Source organism: Balearica regulorum, chromosome 1, assembly GCF_011004875.1.
Source record: "Balearica regulorum gibbericeps isolate bBalReg1 chromosome 1, bBalReg1.pri, whole genome shotgun sequence".
In the NCBI taxonomy this organism is placed as follows: domain Eukaryota; kingdom Metazoa; phylum Chordata; class Aves; order Gruiformes; family Gruidae; genus Balearica; species Balearica regulorum.
The window spans coordinates 24377260-24399966 of NC_046184.1; the positions used below are offsets into that span (position 1 = coordinate 24377260).

General features: G+C 42.8%; 2 protein-coding genes across 2 annotated transcripts; one reads left to right on the forward strand and one right to left on the reverse strand.

Moving 5' to 3' along the window:
- Window positions 1-1075: 1075 nt before the first annotated feature.
- On the reverse strand, window positions 1076-8595 carry LOC142600022 (uncharacterized). The gene is made up of 4 exons (XM_075742827.1): window positions 8477-8595; window positions 7418-8377; window positions 5862-5944; window positions 1076-2820 (listed from the first exon to the last, which is right to left on the reverse strand). Exons 1-3 carry the CDS (start codon window positions 8593-8595, stop codon window positions 5935-5937), a joined length of 1089 nt encoding a protein of 362 aa, XP_075598942.1. The 3' UTR covers window positions 1076-2820; window positions 5862-5934.
- Window positions 8372-20761, forward strand: GPR37 (G protein-coupled receptor 37). The gene is made up of 2 exons (XM_075742959.1): window positions 8372-9379; window positions 19476-20761. The coding sequence occupies exons 1-2, from the start codon at window positions 8675-8677 to the stop codon at window positions 20292-20294; spliced, it is 1524 nt and encodes a 507-aa protein (XP_075599074.1). The 5' UTR covers window positions 8372-8674; the 3' UTR covers window positions 20295-20761.
- Window positions 20762-22707: the final 1946 nt, after the last annotated feature.

The window sequence follows — 22707 nt, forward strand, 5'->3', positions numbered from 1 at the left end:
TATGCCCTCATTAAGAGATGCTGGCAAATTGGAACAATGCTATAGAAGACAAGAATTTCAGTCTTTAAAACAAATATGGAAAATTATGCTAATACAGAAAATCAAGCTACATCTAAAAGAGTTAACAGATATGCCCTCACAAGGGCACACAGAAAATAACCCTCCAGCTGCTGAGATGCAGTTAGTAGGTCTCCCTATTCACTGTTAACCTTCAGAAGGTAGCAATTTATCATGGGATGTAGAAGAGGGAGAGAGGCAAAAAATAAAAGAAGGAAAAACCAAACCAAACAAAAAAAAATTAGAAAAGATGACCCCAAATTAAAACAAAATATGAGATTTGACAACTAAGGGTATGATCCAAATTCATTGCAGTGAACTGGAATATTCTCACCAACTCTGGATCTGTGCTTGACTGACAATAAAGATGACATGAAAGGGAGAATGTGTACGAAATATATCATACAGTTTTAAATAACTCTTCGCCCCAGGGTGATGTATTTACTTATGAAGAAGGAGGCAAACAAACTATAGAGAGTGGGCTAGTATTCAGGGAAAAGATGAAGCATAGAAGACAACTTGTATGAGCAACAGCAAAGCATAAAAACTTGTGTTTAACCTGAATGTATGAACATTCCCCCAAAAAGCTGCATGATGACTTCAGTGATGAAAAGTAACTAGACTCTTACAATTTCGTTAGACCATGGTCAAAATACTCAATGGCTTTCAGGATAAAGCCAAAAACAAGTTAATGATAACAAAGGGGATTTTTAAAAGATATAAAATAAATGCAAACATAGTCCAAAAGTAGGGCTACTTTGGTAGGAGAGAGGTGGAAAAAACTCATGATTCCCAGATACACGTATTTATTATTTGTTCTTATTGAAAGCAGAAGTCTGACAGAAAATAAGAAATAAAAAATTGCTATTGATAGCACACAAATAAGAAAAACTGTTCTATCCAGCCAATTAGTCCAGGTTAAAGGCATCCCTGAGTACACACTGAAAATACTAAGCCTTTCAAAAATTATTTCTGAAAAGTCATATAGCATAGCAAGTATAGCCTCAAACATCAATAAAGGGAAGAAGAGCAGTTTATTAAACAAGGAGTGTAATTTCAAGCATATTCTGTAATGTGAAAGAACAGAACAGTTGCTGAGGGGAAAAAGAAAATAAATGGAAAAAAACCAACCCCAAAACACTCCTCTAAACATTCAAAGGATAATGAAACGATAAGCAATAACCAGCATGGGTTCATAAGGAACATGTCGTGCCAAGGAAACGTGATTGCTTTTTTGATAGAACTGCAGAAATCCTGGATGAAAGATACACAGCATGATTTTAATAAAGGATTTAATACAGTGTCTCACTAAATCTCCCAGAATGAATTCAAATTGTTTTGGACATAAGCACTGTCATGTAAATTGAAAACAGGTTGAAGGATCACAAACCCTGGCTGATAAGAAACGGCAGCAGATTGCACTAAGTTGTGGGGAAGTATGCAGTGGGTCTACTGCAAGGTATGAAGTTGTTTCTTGTTTTAATAACTTCATTAATAAGCTGGAAGAAAAGGTAAACAGCATGTAAATGAGCTCAGCAGATGAAACTGCAGTTGGAGTAACATTAAAGTGGAAGAAAATAATAAACTAAGGTCTAACTTTAAAAAAAAAAAAAAAAAGTAAAAAGATACTGCATTGGAGGAGGGACAGCCCACAACAGAAAAACAAGTCTCCTGTACAGGCAAAGCAATGGCCTACACTTACCCTTAGGAACGAAGGGCAGCATACGTATGAGGCTTTGGAGTGCCCTTCATTGGACACGAGAGCTCATGTATGTTTGGGCTGCATGTTTAGTAGTTTAATGTGACACAGGAAGGGAGAAAATCCTCTGTGCATGCAGGAAACTTAAGGTTTTACGTGTTTACAATTAAATACATTTTCGCGTTCCAAACTAGAGAAAAATCTTGAGATGCACACAAGAGGGAGAGATGGCACCACAACGCTGGGAGATAACAACAGGAGCTAGGGAGAAATCACCTAAAGTTGTCTGCTCCATTGCCTCAAGGGAGGAGGCAGCCTCTACACTGTAGGCTCTCACTCACCCTTTTATTCCTTAAGCTGTTCTTTTCCTCATATTCTCTCAAGAAAATCCCTTCTTCCTCACTCATGACCTTTTTTTTCTGTCAGACTTCTTGACTTCTCTCTCTCTTTATCCTTCACAGAGTCTTTCTCAGCTCCCTTTCCCCTCATTTTCTTCATTCCTCTTTATAGCTGCACCGGCTGCTTCAAATCAGCAACTGAGATGCCATTTGACTGCCTCTGCCACTCTGCGATATATGTTATTGCCCAGTCTGGGCTGGCCTGCAGGTGGGGTTGGAGGAGGTGCTGCTATGCTGGGCCGTCTGGGCCATCCCAAGCACAGCAGTGCTTCCAAAACTTTTTGGATCTACAGACTACTGCCAACACTTTGGAATTTCCCAGCACAGTTTCAACTGGAAATGGTGGAGCTTGCATTCTTCCATCAGGTTCTCCACACAAGCTGTGAAACCTTTACTGTGGCCTCACAGATCTTCTTTAGTTCATGGAACACAACTTTGAAGTCAACATAGTTCAGGTCTTAATTTCCCTTGAACTTCAGTTTTGCCTTAAATAACCAACTAGGGCAAATAGTGACTAACTGAAGCAATGTTCCTGGTGATTATCTGTATCACAAGGGCAGTCTGACTTGAAGCTCTGAATACTAGTTTGTTCTTTTTAGGATTTATGGCTCCAATCTAAATGAGTTGAAATAATCAAACTTGGAGATGAAGAAGGAGGCCATTTTTCTGCATGGGGAAAATAAAAGGACTCTGATAAATACAGGAAACATTTTTTTTTTTTATAAAGCAGCTAGCAAAAAAAAAAAAACCAAATCCCCCAAAAAACAGCAAGCAAAAAAAAATAATCCAAGAATTCTCTAAAATGGAACGATCAAAAGAATTTCACCATGGTGGACACTTTAGAAAAATCACTGTTAGGTTGAAAGCTGACACCAGCTACCACTTTAAAAGTCTGTAAATGTTTAACCTGTGTCCGTAAGACTCTTACTGCCCTTGTACAGTTCTTACTGATTACAGAGTTAAAATCAAAGTTAAAAGGTAAAGGAAGAAAAGAAGTCTTTGCATCTCACCTCTAGTATTGTAGTTTATTGAGACCTTTTATCTGTTTGAACACTTTCTGCACAGAAACTTGTGAAGATGATCACAGGTAAAAGAGATGATGCTAACATGAGAGACTGGAATAGAATGATTTCATGAGGATGGACGTGACTCATGAGGCTTCACCAGTCTTAATCTATGGTCTATCAAAGATACTTGCTAATAATAGATATTCTTTCCCACAGCTCCGCATTATATAAATATAACTTATTCCCCAAGTAATACACCTTAAAAAAAGAATTGATGACTTCTCTCTTCAACAATCGATGTTGTCAGATAGCCTATATATTGTTCTGCCTTTTGGATAAAATAGGACAGAAAAGCAGAAATGCAAGCAGCAACCACATTTTAGTTTTCCATGTAATATAGATCACTTGTCTTTCTATTACTAATAGTAATAGAAGGGTTGCTGGTACTTATATTTCAAAACAAGGATAACTGAAACAACAAATCTACTTGGACTATGTGATATGAGCACTGATGCTAATCCTTTAAAACGGAACTCAAATTTCAGTAAAAGAGAAAGGTTAAAAGGAAAAGCATTATAATTTAAAATGTGAAACTAGAGAGGAATATCAATCTATACTCAGGAGCCATCATAAGCTTTCCTAAAGGACGTCAATAAATGCAGAATCAGAATAGTAATTACAAGGAATTCCCAATTTTATCATTATGCTTTGAATTCCTTTTTGAATTTCAATTTCAAACTTTTTAACGTTTATTTGTTATTACAGAGCCTGACCCAGCCATATAAGCAACAACAAAAGTCCTTCCATTGATTATGGGATTTCAGTTTGTCTGAAATAAAAATCCCAATGATACCACATCACAGAAATTATGTTCTCTCTGATCTCAGATTTTTGTGACAAGGTAATACACATCAAAACCCAGTCAGATGTAAGAAGACAGCGTAAACAGATCAGTCTTTTTTCTCTGGGAAAAAAGTTGTCCTATTACATTTGTCTAAACAAGAAAGGAGAATGGAGTGTAAGGTAGCTGAGCACACCATAGTTTAAAACCAAAAAAGAAAAGTTATTTTTGGAAATAAACTCTTTTTCTTCTTCATTGATGAACTGTTGAATATGAACCCTGAGGAGAGGTAAAAAGGACAGCAATAATCTCTTCCTGCTGCAACACAGTAACATGTTCAGGGTAAGAATATCACTTATTCAAATAATGAATATTGGATATGTCAGAAAAACAACATTGCAGGCATTGAAAGCCTATTGATTTCTTCATCATAGTTGAAATATCGTAGAACACCAACAAAAAAGAATGAATGTATTTGGAAACCTTTCAAATTTCTTTTTTTTTTTTTTTTTTTTTTGTGTAGGAACATGTTTATTGGTTTTCCTTTTATAGATTTTGGCTGCAAAAACTTCTCTGAATTTTAGTTCCCTCATCTAACAGAGAAAAATGCCTTTTTTTTTTTAATGTGTTATAAATGTCTGCTTGTGGTTTGTGAGACTATTTCTAGGCTGATGCATGAATTGGTAGAAAAACTGTCGAAACATGCAGAACTCCTTTAGAAGAGAAACACACTATGAGTTGTGAAAGCCTGAATGAACTGGAGGCTGTATCAGAATATGACAGAGTAGGAGCTTTATCCTAAAGGAAGATCTTATCATAAGAAGTACCAAAATTACTTGAAAGACACAGGACATGTGCACCACCACCCAAAAAAACCCCCCAACAAACCTCCTTCCCCCCAAAAAAATACCCCAAAACAAAAAAACAAACCAAAACTCAGAAATTATATGGACTGCAGCAACATTTCAATTAAATATGTGAGGCCAAAGAAACTGGGAAGACGCAACCTTCAGACAATAACTTTCAGCATCTAACAGGGCAGCAATAGTAAACAGAGGACTATCATAATGGCAAATTAAGTGTTTTTAAAGCCAGCAAAGGAGGACCTTTATCGACTGGCAGAATTAGGTAATTATGGTGAGGTGCAGATACACTTAACTCTACGCAAAACTACATCTCAATGAGATAAGAAACCTCTAGGAACTATCATTCCTCTGATTCCCTTTGATGTAAATGTTTTAGCAAGACAGAACCTCAGAAGAACACCTCCACCATGCCTATATAAATACAACAAGCTCCCCCATTCAAGGCAGGGTGGTTATATGGCTGCAAGCTACAAAATCCAATTTTTTTGCATGTGCTGTAAAAAGCCAAATACTTAATGAAGTAAGAGAAATGTGATAAAACGTAAGCAGAAAATAATAATTTGCAAGACTTTTTTTTGTGTTTAGAAATCAATGTTCTCTATTGTAAAGCAGGTGAAATGCTGACAGTGGAAAACCTATGCATGACTCGGTTCTTATCTCACCATTAAAGGATCAGTGACGTAAACCAAACACTGCTTAACCTTCTTCTTCGTGATCCATATTTCTTGCAGAAGTAAGCAGAAGGGAAATATGTCTGCTAACTGCTGTCTGCTCCTTCCATATAAAAGCCAGAAGCAATATTCCTCAGTACCCTTTCAGAACAAGCAGTGAATTTATCATATCTGTTTGTAATGCCCTTTGGGACTCTTCAGGAAGAAAGGCGCAGTAAATGTAAGCTCATTATCATCATTAACTCCTTTTATACACCAGCTGAGCTCAGAAGAAACAAATAGGAGAAAAACAGAAGAGAAAAAAAAAGTTAAATATATTTACCATTCTCTTCTTTTCCTGGTGGGTTTTGGTGTGGTGGTTTTTTGTTTGTTTCGTTGTTGTTGTTGTTTTCCATTCATATATACCTTTATTAGATAAAACTTGTTATTTATTAGGAAGTCTTAAAATTAGCTTGATCATTTAACTCCATGACGCTTACATTACTAAGGAAGAAGAAAATAGCTTGACACGTTAAGGGACATTCAACACAGCAGTTTTTAACATACTACGCTTGTTCTCATAAGCTTAGAAACGCCTTAAGGTTCCCACAATCACACCTCGCCTACATGTGTGAGACAGGGGTGCCAGGAAAAGGAAAAGCTTTCCGTTTGTCCTGTTTGTGTGTTTTCTGGGCAACCGTCACAGCCAGGGGAATGGCACTACACCTAGGTTTGAATGGGACAGGACTCACTAGTTTTATCCATTGAAAGGTCGCAGTTTTGATTCTAAACAATTTTCTAAGCTCCTAGGGTAGACGTGTGTGAGCGGCACCTCCAGACAGCAATTTACACCACGCGTTGGACATTAATATCAGATAAATGACCTCAGGAAGGCACTTTTCTCTCTCTCTTGACGGCAGGGTCAGCCTAGTGAGTACCTTCACGTAAAGCTTACCTTTCTGCCAGCTAGGGGAATTTGTGCAACTGTGTTTTTACACATAAACAATAACTGACAATTCATACAAAAAGATCCTTTTGACACTACAGCTTGATTCAACCCCATTGAGAAAAAGTGGTACTAATCTTGTCTCTGTTACCGCAGCTGACAGATTGGGTTTATGCATGTATGTGATGTGTATTTTCTATTACTGTAGATTTACATGGGTTTCTTTGTTGATCATTAATACAAAAAAGATGGGGCCCCAACCTGCAAGAACATCCCCTCCACTTGGGATCTCAAGACTTTAAAAACTGGCCCACAAGAGAAGAAATTACAGGACTATTAGGTCCGCTGTCCTGATTTCAGTCGCTGAAATGGTAGCTTCGGCAGTTATGACTAAATTTCTGATCTTTATATCAAATGGGTTAAGTTTGACAGAGGGAAAGAATGCTTCTCAAACTGCTTTATGGTAAAAGTTTAAAACTTTTAACACTGTTGGGAACAAGCTACACTAAAACTTTTAAAAATGGAAACAAGGGCAATAGAGAATCCTTAAAGCTACTTACAGTGAGATATTTATTGTATCCAGCTTTGGCAAGCTAAGAAGTCACTTGAATTAAATCAGAGAAACAAGGAGAAAGAGCTGTGAAGTTTATCTGACTGTACAAAGCCATACGCAAAGGGTCAGAAGAGGAAAGAAACTGAGACCTCCCTCTCCAGGCACCGAGTAGCTGCGGGGGTGATGTTTTGAACACCATCTCCTTCAACGGCAACCCTGTGCTTCATTTTGTGCTCTCACACGGGAACACCCCTTTCTCCCCCCAGCTGTGCCCTCTGTCCCTACACCAAGGTGCCCTCACGGGCTCGTCTGCACCCAGACGCCGGCAGCTTCCCCCATCACCTCTCACCCTCCGTTCCCATCGCCCGGGATTCGTGCCGGGACGCGAGACTCCCCGTACCGGAGCAGGGCGCTTCGCTCGCCTATCGCTCCCCCGGGCTGCGCTGCCACCTGCGAGCCGAGGCAGGCAGCCAGACCCTGAGACCGGGGCGCTGGCAGCACCGGGGGAGAGCCGGCAGGCTGCAGAGACGCCCGGGGACGGCGGGCCCCGTCTGCGAGGGCGCCGGCAGCGGGGAAGCGGCTTCTGCCGGCGCATCCCCACACGCAGAGGCTGCGGGAAGGCGGGCGCGGAGGGCAGGGCTCGCCGGGCCCCGCAACCCCCTCTCCCCCCGCCGCCCGGCTCCCCCGGCGGGCGGGCGGCGCCTGGGCCTCGGCCGGGCTGTGGATGGGCCCCGCAGCGCCGCCGGGCGGCGCTTGCGCACTGCGGGCCGCCGCGCTCCTCGCCCGCCTCCCCGGCGCGCCCCCGGCAGCCGCGGCGGAGCCGAGGTGAGCCGCGCCGCGCCGGGCTGAGCGGGGCCGGAGGCACCGGGAGCAGGCGCGGAGCCCGCTGCGCACCAACCCCTGCCTGCCCCGGCGGCCGCGGCTGCCGCCCCGCTTCTTCTGCGGCCCGCGCGGCTCGGGGAGGCAGGAGCAGCCCCGAGGGGTCAGTCCCGGGGCTGCGCCCGCCCGGCGCCCGCAGCAACTTTGCCGCCCTAGCCGTTCTTCGCCGCGGTGCGAGCGTTTAGGCGGCGCGGTGATTAATCCCGGCAAGAGTTTTGCAAAGCTCTTAAACACCCTAAGCTGCGCGCAGCAACCTGTTTTCTCCGAGGTTGCTGGAGAGGAGGAATTAGTGTTTGCGATTATCCGGAGCGGGGAGGTGTTTTCCACAAGGGACCTTTCCTCACCAATAAAACCACCAACTGCCCGCAGCGGCGGGAGGATGTAAATAGGCAGCACGAGGCCGGTGCGACTGCTGGCGAGGAGGCAGCGGTCCCGGGAAAGGGCGGAGCGCCGGAGGGGGGTCCTCCCGGCGCTGCACTTGCTACATTAACTCGGCGCGTCGGAGACGGCGACACAACTTTCCGGGTCTGCCCCAGGAGGCGGCAAGAAGAGCCTCCCCGCTGCTCCGCTCGCCGGGTGCCCAGCGCCGGCCGCTTCCCGCGGCGGACCCCGGCGGCAGCGGGACCCGCGCTCCAGCAGCGGCGTCGCGGCTGCCCCCTCCCCGGCGAGGCAGGCTGTCCCTGGGAGCCGGGCGGGCATGTCTACCGCTCCCAGCCCCGCCGAGCGGGGCGACCGCCGCCTCTGAAGGGGAGCGGGCGACCCCCGCCGCCTCCCGGCCATGCAGCCCCTCCGCGCTCCCCTCGCCCTCCTCTGCCAGGTGCTGGGCGCCTGGGCTGCCTGCGCCCTGGCCCCCGCCGCGGCCGCCGGGCTGCCGGCGCCCCCGCAGCGCGCCCGCTCGCCGACAGCCCCGACGCCTCTCGCCGCGGGCTGGCGGGCGTCCGCGACTGTCCCCGGGCGCGGAGTCCTCCGCCGCGGGGCCGACGCCGCGCCCGGCGGAGCGGCGGGGCCGGGAGGCAGCTGCGCGCCCCGCGGGGCGGCGGGGGCCGGGCGGCGGCGGGCGCGGAGCAGCGAGCGCGGAGCAGGGGCGGCGGCGGGGAGGGGCGCGGCGGGCGGCCCCCGCTGGCTGGCCCTGAACGGCTCGGCCGGCGGCGAGGGCAGCGCCGGGGGCCGCGGCAACACCACGGGGCGCCGCGCCCGCCTCCGCAACCCCTTCTACCCGCTAACCGAGGAGTCGTACGGCGCCTACGCCGTCATGTGCCTCTCCGTGGTGATCTTCGGCATCGGCATCATGGGCAACATGGCAGTGATGTGCATCGTCTGCCACAACTACTACATGCGGAGCATCTCCAACTCCCTGCTGGCCAACCTGGCCTTCTGGGACTTCCTCATCGTCTTCTTCTGCCTGCCGCTGGTCATCTTCCAGGAGCTCACCAAGAAGTGGCTCCTCGAAGACTTCTCCTGCAAAATCGTCCCGTACCTCGAGGTAATGGCGGTGGGTAGGGATGCGCGGGTCCGTCCGCCTCCGCGCAGCCCCCGGGCGGCCCGGCTGCGCCCGCCCGCCCGCCCGAGGGGACGCGGGCCCCCGAGCAGCTCCCGCCGCGGTGCTTCTCTGCCGTTGGCCTTGGGTGCGTGCGGGGCCAGCGCCGCCCGCGTTCATTGCTGCCGGCCCGGGGGCGGCCCGGGCGGCGTGGTCCGGGTTTGCCGGGCACTCCTGAGGCAGCGCCGGGCGCCGTCCGGCCCCGCAGTGGCAGGAGGAGGCTGTGGCCGCATCGGGTCCGGCAGCGCCGGGATTTCTGGTTTAGCCTCAGGCCGAGCGCGCCTGCTCTTGTTCCACTCGCGCGAGTTCTGCCAAACTTTCCTTGCTCCTTGTGATCCTGAAAGGCGAAGAATCATCTCCGAGTTAATTTCAAGTTTTTTTTGGTTTAGGTTTGTTTTCCTAAAGTGAAGTGAGTCAGGAAAGCGGATGGAGGGTGTGACTGGGGATAGGTTGGAAGGAGGTGATTGTAAAAAGAACCATCAATGGGATGTATGTGCTTTAATTTATACTTGAGCGTTCAAATCTCACACTTACTTATTTAGCTTATCTTAAAAAATAATAAAAAAAAATGACCCCAGCTCCATTTAAATCACAGCTTCTTGGCAGTTGTTCAGAGGCTGTCAAAGAAGCTCCCAGCCAGCTGGCCAGAGTCCTGCCAGCAGCGTTCAGGTTGTCCGCTTTATTTATTTACTGGAACTGAACGCTGAGGCTTGTTGGTAGGGTGGTAGCCCGTCATTCTGGCTGGCTCTGCTGTATTCCCAAAACCTTATGTTCGACATTATTCTGTAACTGATAGCTGAGGAAATAACTGTTGATTCACACGTCCTAAGAATGAGATATTAGGGAAAAAACAAACAAAAACCAACACCCCCCCCCAAACCAAAACCCAACTTGTTATTAATACACAGAATATCAGTTTCAACAGCACATTGGTACACAGTAATACCTAATTAACTGTCAACCAATATTTTTCAGAAAGTGTTTAGAAAGGTGTGTGACGTGTCGCCAGTAAATTGTCATTACTTCTTTTGCATGTGATGATACACTTCATTACTGGTGGTATTGGACAAAGGGTGGAGCTGTGCTACGCTTAGATGAATTCAAGGCCAGTCGTATACCACTACATCTGAAAAACTCAGAGTACACTTAATCAATTTGCATTTAATAAGACATGAAGGATTAAATATGTATTTGTTGAGAAACTGATAGTACTAGGAGCTTTTAAAATTTCTGAATTGAGTTCTGGGGCTAATAAATAAAATAAGTAGTACTGTTTCAGTCAAAGTGTGACCATTTCAATTAAAGTAGATAATGTAGTTTAAATGTTTCAGGACTTTCCTATAGTGACATTTCACGCTTCCTAACTTTTTTTTTGTGCATCCACATACAAAATAGAAATAATTCTTTGTAATGCTCATTCTAATTAAAGATCAGTAATTGAAATGATTTGCATTGCCGCGCTGTTATTCAAAATTAGTTGCTTATGCTGTGCAGCTTTGGGCAGTAAAGAGTTTGTCAAACTGAAAGTATTTTAGCTGAAATGTAGTTGCTGAAATTCAAAACTGTAATCTTGGAAAACATTCAGCTGCTGCTATCCCCCCTTTATACTTTAATGACACCTTGTTTTTTTCACTTTATAGTTCTGTAGATGTCTAAAGTTGAAGTCTTATTCAAGAACTGGCACCAATCCAGTTGTGATGAACCAGTAGCATGGTGCCTGTCTTAGGCTTAATTATTACTGGGGTCTAAAAGTGAAACATTCTCCTTGTCCCTGAGGAAATTTAATTAATTTACATCTAAGGTACAGATCTAAAAAGATGTACCCTTGGGGTTGTGTGTTGCTCCCAGAATTGTATATTTCATTCAGTAGTCATTAAATATAATACTCATGTATGTAAAATATATTCATTACCCTGGGAGCAATAAGTAATAGGCTGGATTTCCCCCTCAGTAAACTGTAGCCATGAGTGGCAGATATTGAACACCGGTAGTGGCTTGTGACTCTCCACAGCTCACCTCGAGCTTGGCAAGAAGGACTCTGTCCTGCAAGTCAGGATTTGACCCTGCTGAGATGGAGAAGGCAGTTAGAGCAAAGGTTCACCACTTTCCAAGTGTTGTTCTAACGTCACAGGTGTGACACAGTGACACTGACACCACCAGGAGCAATGCAGATGTGGAGCATGCCGTGAAATCTGCCCCGTGAGCAGCTGCTGCTCCGTGCTCTGTCAAGGATTGTTCACAGCAGTGCGCTCATCTGACAGCTGAACAATGCTGTCTTCTCCTGTGTTGTAACTCACCTGGGCAGGCTCATCCTCTTCTCACACAGTGGGAGAAGGATGAAGTCTTCTTAGCTCCTTGAGATGGAAGTTGTAGACAGCTATCTTCAGGAGAGATTTCCAGACCTTCATGGAATACAAATAGAAGCATCTTCCTGAAGATGGACAAATTTTATGCTGTTTGTGTTTTCTGTAAGTTAGCCCAGAGTTTTGTTCTCTTAAGTGTCTCCTTGTTCCATGCTTTGCATTTCTTTTTTGCATGCCAGTTCTCCTAATACGCTGTTTAGGGAGCTGCGCGTCTCACCCAGACTTGTAGATCCAGAAATATCTCACTGACAAACATCAAAGGCCCTTACTGGACCGAGCCCTCTGTTATACCAGCTTGTACTTCCACAACTAGGGAACAGGGGATGTCTGATTATCCAGAGCAAGTGATATGGTGATCACAGCATTTTAACGTAACTCAAGAATGCTTTGTATTGTGTTTGAAGATTTCAAGTGATCCCAGTGAGGAACCTTGAGTTTTCTTAGTTTAGCCTCTTGTGGCCAATTGTTTTTTATTTGTGCTGTTTAATGGGTATTGTGTAGAATTTCAACAAAGCATCTGTTGCCAGTGATAATACACATGCACACATTATTTATATTTCACAGCTGTTAAATGTAGCAGTCCTGTGAAGCAGCATTTTTATTTTTTATTTTAATGCTGGAAGCCAATAGTAAGTTGTTTAAGGCCCGGAGCAGCTTGCTCAAGGTGACAAATGGTTTGCGTCAACTAGGACTAGAAACTGTCTTTTGGGCTTTAAAAGGAAGCTTACCTGAGTTGTGTGCATTCTGCTCTTGGAGTTTATGCTAGAAGCTTGATGAGTTTGAGAGGTCATTGGAAGCAGGCATCACTCTCTGCTGGCAGACTGGAGTAAGGATTTAGAACTGGGGAAGGGTCTACAACGAGGATTTACAGAGGCTGATTTACTGTCTTGTGCAGTCCATTGCAGAGCAAGAAGTTTCCGAGGCCAGTGATGGTACTCAGCCCTGCGCTCGGTGCTAATAAACGGGAGCCCCTTTGCCTTTCTCATACCCCCCACGAAGAAGCGAAAGACAAAGTGTGTGGTGTCCTCGTCTGGACCATACCATGCAGAGGAGACTGGCTTGACTCTGGAGCGGGTTGATAGTGAAAGCCTGTGAAATCCGATGCCCAGTCTCTGCTTGTGCTTTTGGCAATCGATTTGAGGCATCGCTCCTGTTTCTGGTGGGTACCTTCCAGCTCAGGAAAGCTATCACAATTAGTATTCTTAGTGGAAAGCGTAAGGATAGATTTGGCCTGGAATACAAATTACTGTCTTTCCCTGGAGCTGACCCTCCAGGGCAGGCCGAGGTGAGGCTTTTTCCCCTTTCTCTCTTGTACTTGGTAGAGGCAAGTGAGAGGCACAAAGAAAGTGGCCGTTCCCTGCCTGTTCCAGAGCTGTCCTTATTTTAAGTTTCACTTCAGGGAAGCAAATGCATTTTTTATGGCAGTTTATAAAAGCTGCGTATTATCTGTCTTTTCTGTGTCTTTTGTTGTGCGGCATCTTCTTTATGTATCTTCTTTGACTGTAGTCAGAGCTAGGCTCCTGAACCTCCAGTAAGTCCTCTGGGTCACAAAGATCCTCAGAGAGGTTTGCAGTTTCAAAGCTTCATACTGAGAGTTTTCTAGGACAATGGCTACATGTGTCTTTTAGCAGAAGATCTTCAGCATTTATCACACAATAAATAATTATTTAATACACAAGTGTTAATATATCTCTGCCCTTTAGGTATCATGATAGTAACTGCCACGGTGGCTGTCCTGTCAGTCTTTCTTTCCTCTGCAAACCCTGTCCTTAGAGGCTTATAAGTTGTCCATAAAAATTTGGTTTTGGCTTAAACTTTACATGTGGTGTTTCAGCATGGAAATGAATTTGTGTCAGACTGGGTTTAAAATTGGGTCAGTAATATTTAAGTTACATATGTGTGGAGAGAAGAAGGCAGCATCTGCTGTCCCGGCACCATTAACTCCGAGCACTGAAATTTTTCCTGCAAAGCAGGGAGAGGCAGATTTTCAGCAGCAGTTCCATGTTGTTAATATTAAGAATTAGTGCAGGAGTCCCTTGTGTACCACAATGAGAATTTGATCCTCAGTGGTGAATGGTGCTCATTTCTTTATTTTAAAAAAAAAAAAAAGTAAATTTAGTTTACTTCTATGGTAGCATGGTAGATTGCAAATAGGAAAATGAACAAAAATTAAATCGTTTTGTGTTTTGTGATTTTTTCCAACCCTCTGGATAAGCATGTGGTGTACTAAGTATTTCCAGTGCCCTGATGGTCTGGTTGCCTTTCTCTTCCAACAGAATTCAAGAGCAGCTCTTGGAACTGGATTCTGATTCTGAACACCATTACTCTTAGGATATACAAAAGGATAAGAAACACGCAAAGAACATGTGCTTTATGTCTCCCTGATATGAATATTCATAGTACTACAAAGGAAACAACCATTGTTCCACGTGTGTAGGACATCTCCATGATAGTTGTTTCCAGAATTACCATCTTGTCTTTCAGATAATAAGGTGGCGTATATTTTCATTCAGTATGCTTAAGCTACTTGCTTGGAGGGGTAACCTGGCCGCAGTACTCTTTAGCTACTGAATTACTTCTGCCACACCCCAGTAGTGTTTTGACTATTTGAGTGACCCTTCCCTATTTTAAAGCATAAACCCATTAATATTTAAATACCACTTCATGTAAGAAATATAGAGATATTGTATATATGTACTTTTTTCTTTTGTACTAATGACTGTCGTTCTTTTTTCTTTTGTGGTTTGTTTTTTTTAATTGAAAGAACAGAAACCAGTAATCTATATAATCTTAAATAATTAGATAACTGTTTGTAATAGGATGGCCTTTTATTTTGCAGTTGTCCAGTTTTATTACTGGACTCTGTACTGTAAGTGTAGAGTAGCACAAAAAAATAATATCGCAGTTTGTACTAACTTTGTTTATTAGGCAAAACTGACAAGTTTGCAGGAGCCACCATGGTATTTTGCATTAACATGCTCTAAAGCTATGAAGTTTAATGTGGATATATAACAGCCATAATAAAATGATAGACTATAGTGGCTTGGGGAAAAACATTAGTCGTTTATAACAGGAGTGCATATAAAGAGTCTACAGAGTGTCACTGAGAGCTCAGAAATGGCTTGTTTAACTTGTGGTCATGAAACTTTTCTGTAGTTCAGCGTTCCTTTTACAATGGGGAAATGTTTCACGTACCCATCCTGCCTTGTAACAAAGAAAGGAAGAGTGCCTTGTAGTTTAAGAAACATTGTGTTTGTGTTATCAACATAAAATTCTGTCTTAGAAAATCCATCAGCCACTTCTTATAACTCCTTTATTTTATTTTGTTTCATATAAACTCAGCCGCTGTTATTTCCTCTCACTTCTGAATCAGAAGACGTGCTCCAGAACACGATGCTTTAGATGATTAATGGTCCTTCTGATTTCCAGCCTCAAGTTGCTCATGGCTGGTTGATTCCCATTCTGTTACGTTCACTGTCCTTCAACTTAAGTAACTTTTGTATCTCAAGATAGACTTATTTGTAGATGGCAGCAATATCACTTCTTGGTCTTCATCTTACCAGACTGAGTGACCCAACCTCTCTTTTATATTCACTCACAGAATTTGATCTTTGACTTTTTCACCCAAGTCACCTTTTCTGATGTCATGTTTTCATTACCGTTATCTGCTCAAACAGGTATTAGTGAGAGAGAATTCAGTCTTATTTCCATTGGCATTGCTCACCCACCTACATCTACACTGCTTTCCTGGTCAGCCAGGGGCTCTGCTTCTAGAGGCCAGGTCCAAGAGCTGTGGGACCACAGTCGGGAGAAGTAGGACAGGCTGGGGAAGGCCTGGGAACATTTTGGTAATTGTTAAAGTTCATGAAAGGGGAATGGGTATGTTGGAAAGATGGAGAGGAGAACTGATGCAATTAACCTGAGCATGTCATGAGTTTACTGTTGTTCTCTGTGGCCTCAGTTGACTGACAGCTGGTGAGCTAATGACCAAAGGTTTATGCAGTGTCTCGAAGGAGCATCATGGTGCCCACTAACATCCCTGTCAATGCTTTTAAAGGAGCAACAGTATTAAAAGACCCTCTTGTAACAATAATGTGTTCTTTTGTGTGTGTATGCTGTAGCTGGTAATCCCTTAAACAGCAGTTCTCTGCCCAAATTGTGTGGGATGAGGTTACTTCACCACCTCTTCAGATCGGTGGTCATTCAGTTAGAAACTTGGGGACTTTTGTGATCTCATCTAGTAAGAGAAAGATGTAAACTGGTGGTATCCTGAATCTGTAGAGAGTGAAGGAGAATCTTGATAGGGACCATGTGGAAATAAATCAGACAACTAAGTGACAATCAAAAACTACTGAGCCTGACTCGCCCTTGGCTTGCCTCATTTCCTGCTGGGTTGTTGAAATTAAGACTGCAACAGCATATCAGCATATCAGAAACTCAGCTGTTACAAAAGAGCACCATTAAACTCCATGCAACTTCAAGCTACTTTAGGATTTGTTAATTGTCCTTTACCTACTCCCCATCAAATGAACTATCTTCGTTCTGTGGTTATTTCAGGGCAATGTAACAAATTAAAAAGGAAACTTCTCTGCCTTCTTCCACATTTTCAGCTTAACCCTAATTATTAGTATGACTGGTATGAAGAAACACCCCTAAAGTGAAACTGTGAACATGCACAATGCATGTCCCAGTTCTCACCCACGTAGGTTATGAGCAGTGCCCATTGATTTTACTGGCTATTACTCATAGTCTGCAACATGGGGTATTAAAGTGCTATATTGCCTTTAAGCAAGTCAGCTGGAGTGAATCCCTGTTCATCTGCTTGGGAGTGTTTGTGTTTTGCAAGCTTTTCCATGGCATCACTACATGCCATGTCAATCTACAGAAAATAGGAAACCATGGCCTCTTCCAGAGAACCACTAGCTTTGTTTAGCTTGTTTCATCAGTGAATCCACGGGAGAGTTTTCAGAGCTGACTTCCACTGTTCTTCGTTGCCTCTTGCTCTATTTCACTGTCTTAAACCTCCAAGTTGTTGGTCAATTAATGTGACAGGAACCCCGTAGGTTACGTTTGTTCATGGTAGACATGTCTTCTTTCATTAGTCCAGCCTTAACAGCTGCAGAGTTTTAATGTCTTAGCTACTGTATAACAGCCTGTTTGCAATGAAACGCTAAAGCAATAAAAGCGTCTGCATTGGGGGCGGGGGAGAGGCTCCTGTAAGAGCTGAGAGGGAAAATGTTAATGTACAAAAATTCAGATTTTCTTATCTTCTGCTGATTTTTGTTTCAATCCCTATTCATTCCTGAGTCTCATTTGTTTCCTTGTCTCCCGTAATTGTAGTGAGCTGAGTCCTGACCCTTTTGTTATTCATGTTGGATGTTCTGGCTAAAGGTTTTGCTGTCACTCTAAGGAATTTGAAGACTGCACACACATTTAAATGTTTTGGAAACAAAGTCTTGAATTCAAAAATCTAACTCTCAACAGTGATACATGAAAAATGTCTTTCATTAGCTAAGTTTATCACTGTTCATTAAGATTTCCCTGTAACTGTAATTTTTAATTGTTTTTATTTTTTTGCTGTATTTACCAAGCTTCCTTTGAATCTTGTCAGACAGTTTATCTTCCTAAATCAATAGGTTTGCCTATTAAAAATGTTTATGGTACTGCTTTGTCATCATTAAATATTCCTGCAAGTTAATTGGTAAGAGATTGCATCTTACTCATCCCATCTTTTAGGAAGCTGCTTCAAAGAGTTCCCCAACTAAGCCAATGCCTGACAGTTCTAATCCCAAGTGCCTAATATTTTTCCAGTGATATTCAATTTTAGCAATCTCATCTGACCATTAAATATTGAAGGCCAAAATTAATGATACATTTCTATAATTGTGCATAATTGTACTATTTATCTTTGCAGAACTTTTTACAAGAGATGCGTAAACAGGAATATTTCAAAATTATGGTGGAAATTAGAAAGTATTTTTTAAAATTACCTATATGAAATTTAAATATATCATTGCACATCAAATTTGGGTAAGCAAAATTATAGTGAACAGCCTAATATTACCCTAGGTGTCCCAGTTAGTTGCACAGACACGTGGTTTATTTGGGATGAAAGTAAGAATTCTTTACATTTATTAGAAATATTATTTAGCAGTTTCTTTTCTTTTGCATCAACACACTTTCAGCATAACATGAGCATGCAAACCCAAGAAAATAAATTAATTAGAATGCAACAGGGCACCTAATCTTTCTCCAATTGAAGTTAATGGGAGTTCTGCTTTGAATTTGAACTGAAGTTGAATTTATTGGAAATAGGATTAGGCCAAAATGTATATAGTCTTCTTGCAAATTTCTTTTTAGGAAATTTAATTATAAACAGGATAAAATGATAGGAAATTATGTTTCATGACAGTACAGGATTTCTGTTCATGCATAGAATTATGGTTATTAAAGCTAGAGGACATATGCATTGCTCTGTATTTGCTCCTTTCAGTATATAATTGAGAGCTCTGTCCAATCCATGTTTAAATCATCTTTAAAACAATGAAACTTCTGCCATTTCTCCTGGCCTGCAGTATATTCTCCCACAGGATGTTTCCTATGAAATTAAGCCTAGATTTTTTTTCTAAATGAAATGTTCAAGGTATAGATTATTAAAGCCTAACTATTAGAATGAAGGTGGCTATGGAAGCCTGAAGATTTCAGATATGGTCTCTTTGAACTCACAGTGCGGGGTGACTTTGTGTGCCTACATTGCATCAAAATTTCACTTAAAAGCCTAAGTCCAAAAAAACAATTGTCGGACCCTACTGCATTCAGTAGATGCCTAATCCGCTGGGTTCCTAAATTTCGTAGACATGGAAGGTTTCAATGTTATGATCCCCTGCATGCTTGATGAACATGTGCTGTGGGCATAAGTTCATACTTCTGCTGAAGGAAGACTCTCCGATCTCTCCCCTTTTGACTTAAATTCCAATCTCTGTGGTAGAACTGATCTTTCTGAAAAACACCCCTTAGAAAAATGGTGGTGGGAGGAAGGGCTTTAGTTTTGCATGTTGGTCAGTTGCCCAGTGTTTTTCTACTCAGTGTTGCACAGATGCTTGGATGGGCCTCCAGGAGAGGATGATACAAGCCGAAATAGATATTTGTAGGCAGGAAAACAGAAGGTCGTACTCTTTTGGTATGCATGGTGGGTAGCAGTTCAGCAAGCACTGGAAGCTGAGTTCTGCCTGTGATGCTTCTTTTGATGATGCTCAGCACCATGGAGCTTAATTGTTTCCTACACTGATACCCCTAAACTAGGTGTCCCTTTGCCTTTGCCAGTCAAGGGGCTAGACTTGACTGGTGTTTCAGAGTACAAATTGAGCTCTCCTTAACTATGAAAGAGTATAAACCTTTTCCAGCTTGATGGTAAAAACTGTTCCAATGTACAAAAAATTAATTCGCTCTTCAGCCCAAGCGAGTTCAGGCCTTCATCTTCTGTCTCTTAAGAAGACTGCCATCAACAGGGGACATGGGGACTTTTGAAGGAGATTAATTTTTCCCACTCTCCACTGAATAATGGACTGTACCCGTGTGGCTGTCCTTTTTTTTTTTTTCCCCCTTTTTTCTTTATTTTTATTCCCCCCCTGCCCCAGACAGCACCTGTATTAACTCACACCCCCTTTTCTCCTTCCCAGGTAGCCTCTCTCGGAGTCACCACATTCACACTGTGCGCCCTCTGCATCGACCGATTTCGTGCCGCCACCAACGTGCAGATGTATTACGAAATGATCGAAAACTGCACCTCGACGACAGCCAAGCTGGCCGTCATCTGGGTGGGCGCGCTGCTGCTGGCCTTGCCCGAGGTGGTGCTGCGCCAGCTGGCAAAGGAGGACCCCGAATACAGCGGCAGCCCGCCGGGGGACCGGTGCGTGGTGAAGATATCCACCACGCTACCTGACACCATCTATGTGTTAGCTCTCACTTACGATGGGGCAAGACTGTGGTGGTACTTTGGCTGCTATTTTTGTTTGCCTACCCTTTTCACTATTACCTGCTCGCTGGTAACAGCGAGGAAAATCAGGAGGGCCGAGAAGGCTTGCACGAGGGGGAACAAGCGACAAATTCAGCTGGAAAGTCAGATGAACTGCACAGTGGTGGCTTTGACCATTTTATATGGGTTTTGCATCATTCCCGAAAACATTTGCAACATTGTGACTGCCTACATGTCCACAGGGGTGTCTCGGCAGACTATGGACCTCCTCCATCTCATTAGTCAGTTCCTTTTGTTCTTTAAGTCCTGTGTTACCCCAGTCCTCCTTTTCTGTCTCTGTAAACCTTTCAGCCGGGCCTTTATGGAGTGTTGCTGTTGCTGCTGCGATGAATGCATCCAGAAGTCCTCAACAGTGACGAGTGACGACAACGACAATGAGTACACCACAGAACTGGAGCTCTCCCCTTTCAGTACCATCCGTCGCGAAATGTCCACTTTTGCCTCTGTGGGGACTCACTGTTAATTGACCTTAGGACTTTATTTCCTGTATCTTTGTCTTTTTTTTTTTTTTTTTTTTAATACTTACTTTTCTTGTTGGAAGCAAAATGCAAGGAAAAAAAAAAAGATTATCAAAAACTACTCTGGAAACCAATTTGCATATTAACAGTCGTGCTTTGGAAAATGATTTGTTTGGTTATTAAAATGAAAGAAAGAGAAGGAGAGCCAGCACTCAGTTTTAAATCATGATATTTTGTATGGTGCTAGGATTTTATTGTTTGGGGAGGAGAATCCATATCAATCCACTTTTATTTAATTCCATAGTATTTTTTTGATAATCACTGTAAAATGATTATATAGACATTGTGGGTTTTGCAAGATGTTTCATGTAAAAGATGTGGTGGAAAGTATTTGAAGATAGTTTTAATCCAATTACTGTAAACTATTGTGAGAGGACTTGGACTTCAGAAAATTTATAAAGTAGCATAAAAATAAATGAGGTTTTATTCTTTAACTTCATTGTCAATCTGCATTTAACAAGGGCACCTACAAGTAGTATTAAATTCCTTTAATAAGTAAAAAAAAAAATTTTGCATAAAATAATTTAAATGGCCATATTTAATTTACCATAAATGCACTTACCCTTGGAGGCTATAATTACAGTGTCTAAGGAAGATGGTTATGCTGTTAGATTTACATGAGTGTGGGGGTTTTTTAATGTACATTACAAAGGTTCAGTGTACCTCATTGAAAATGTCCTTCTTAACCTACAGGTATACAAAACCTGAGTTATTTTGTACTTCTTACGAAGAAAGATTTGCTTTCCCACTAAAGTTTGTCTTGTGTGGTTTCAAAATCAAGTTTCTTTCCAATTTGTTACTGGTTTTACATTGAGCTTCTGTCCCCAGTCTCTGTATATATAGCTCTTACTGGCTTCAGGGAGAGTCCCATTGCAGAGCAAGGCATTCTTTTGCCAGAGGTTTGCTGACAATAAACGTGGGGGACTGAAACGTGGAGAGTTAATTCCTTCTTTTTTAAAAGGTATAAACACACTTGGACGCTTGGGGCTTGACCCGGAGCCCGTTGCAGTCAATGGAAAGATTTCCATCAATTTCAGAGGGCTTTGGATCAGACTGGCATCTCCTATTTATTCTGGGATATGTAGCATGAATATTAATCACGGGGGCTCTGTATACTGGTTATAAATCATGCTGCTCTCACAGAGACTGCTATTCACTAGCAGCTCACAGCTCTGAAGCTGTTTTTGAGAACCACGGTGTGTTTTGGTGATGGCTTCTTGCTGTCCGCAGAGTTATTAAAATGAGGGTATGTCAAGACTGCCAGCAACAGCGCGATACAGTAAAATCTCAGGTTGTTATAAGCAAGCCGGGTCGGAGACTGGGAAGTGCCTATCTGTACTAGCTTATGTGCCCCACTTCTTGGCTGCAGTAGACAGGCTGTTCTTGGCAGGCAGGCCGGCTCATATTTACACTGGGCAGCGGGCTGAAGCATAGACACATGCTAAGGATCTGAATTTGTTACAATTAGCTTATATTTTAATACTAATTAAATAAATAATACAATTGCAATAGTATGTGCAGAAGTAAAATTCCATGCATTTGTCCTTTGAAATTAACGACTGTAACTGATGTAGTCTTACTTTCCGATACCTGCCTCTAAATATGTTAAAGAACTTGCTGTAATTTCTGGAAAGGAGTCTATGTTTAGTAAATTTAAACTTAGTATGTTTAATCTTTGTATCTACTTGGGCGAGCAGCATTTCTTCTTTTTCTTTACCATTTTAACCTATAACAAGTTCAACTGAAAAGCAGTTGAATTAATCTGAATATGAATCCAAATATATATATATATATATGCACTTGAGTTCTTTTTCTGATTTTTGATTCAGACATTGGACCCTAGCAAAGGAATTTACTTTAAGTACAGGCCTAAATTTAAATATGTGTTTCTGTTTAGGACTTGCTAAAGTACCTAAGTTTTTAAAATAATTCTGTAAGATGGTCAATCACTTCTGAAGATGGGGGAACTGTCCCTTCTTTATAAACCCTTCACTGACTTCACATTGCTTGATTACATTCAATAAACTATGAAAGGTATTAAAGAGAAAAGATAAAAACAAAATCTCCTCACTGTGGTGCCTGTGTCTCCTCAAATACATATTCCCATCATTACACTTTGATTTGTACTATTCTTTTTTAGGTGCCTCCTGCTTGTGTGGTGGAGCATTCTCTAGCCTGGTATTCAGTGGCGCTGCTTTGTACCCAGTGCAACCTTGCCTCTTCTGCTGCTGAAAGAGCATTTTTCACAGTTATTTCTCCCCCTTGCCTTGGACCTCCATAGTAATTGGACATGCAAGACACCCTTTTATCCTGATTCGTTCTCTAAATTGGTTAAACAAATCCCACATCCGCAGGTTT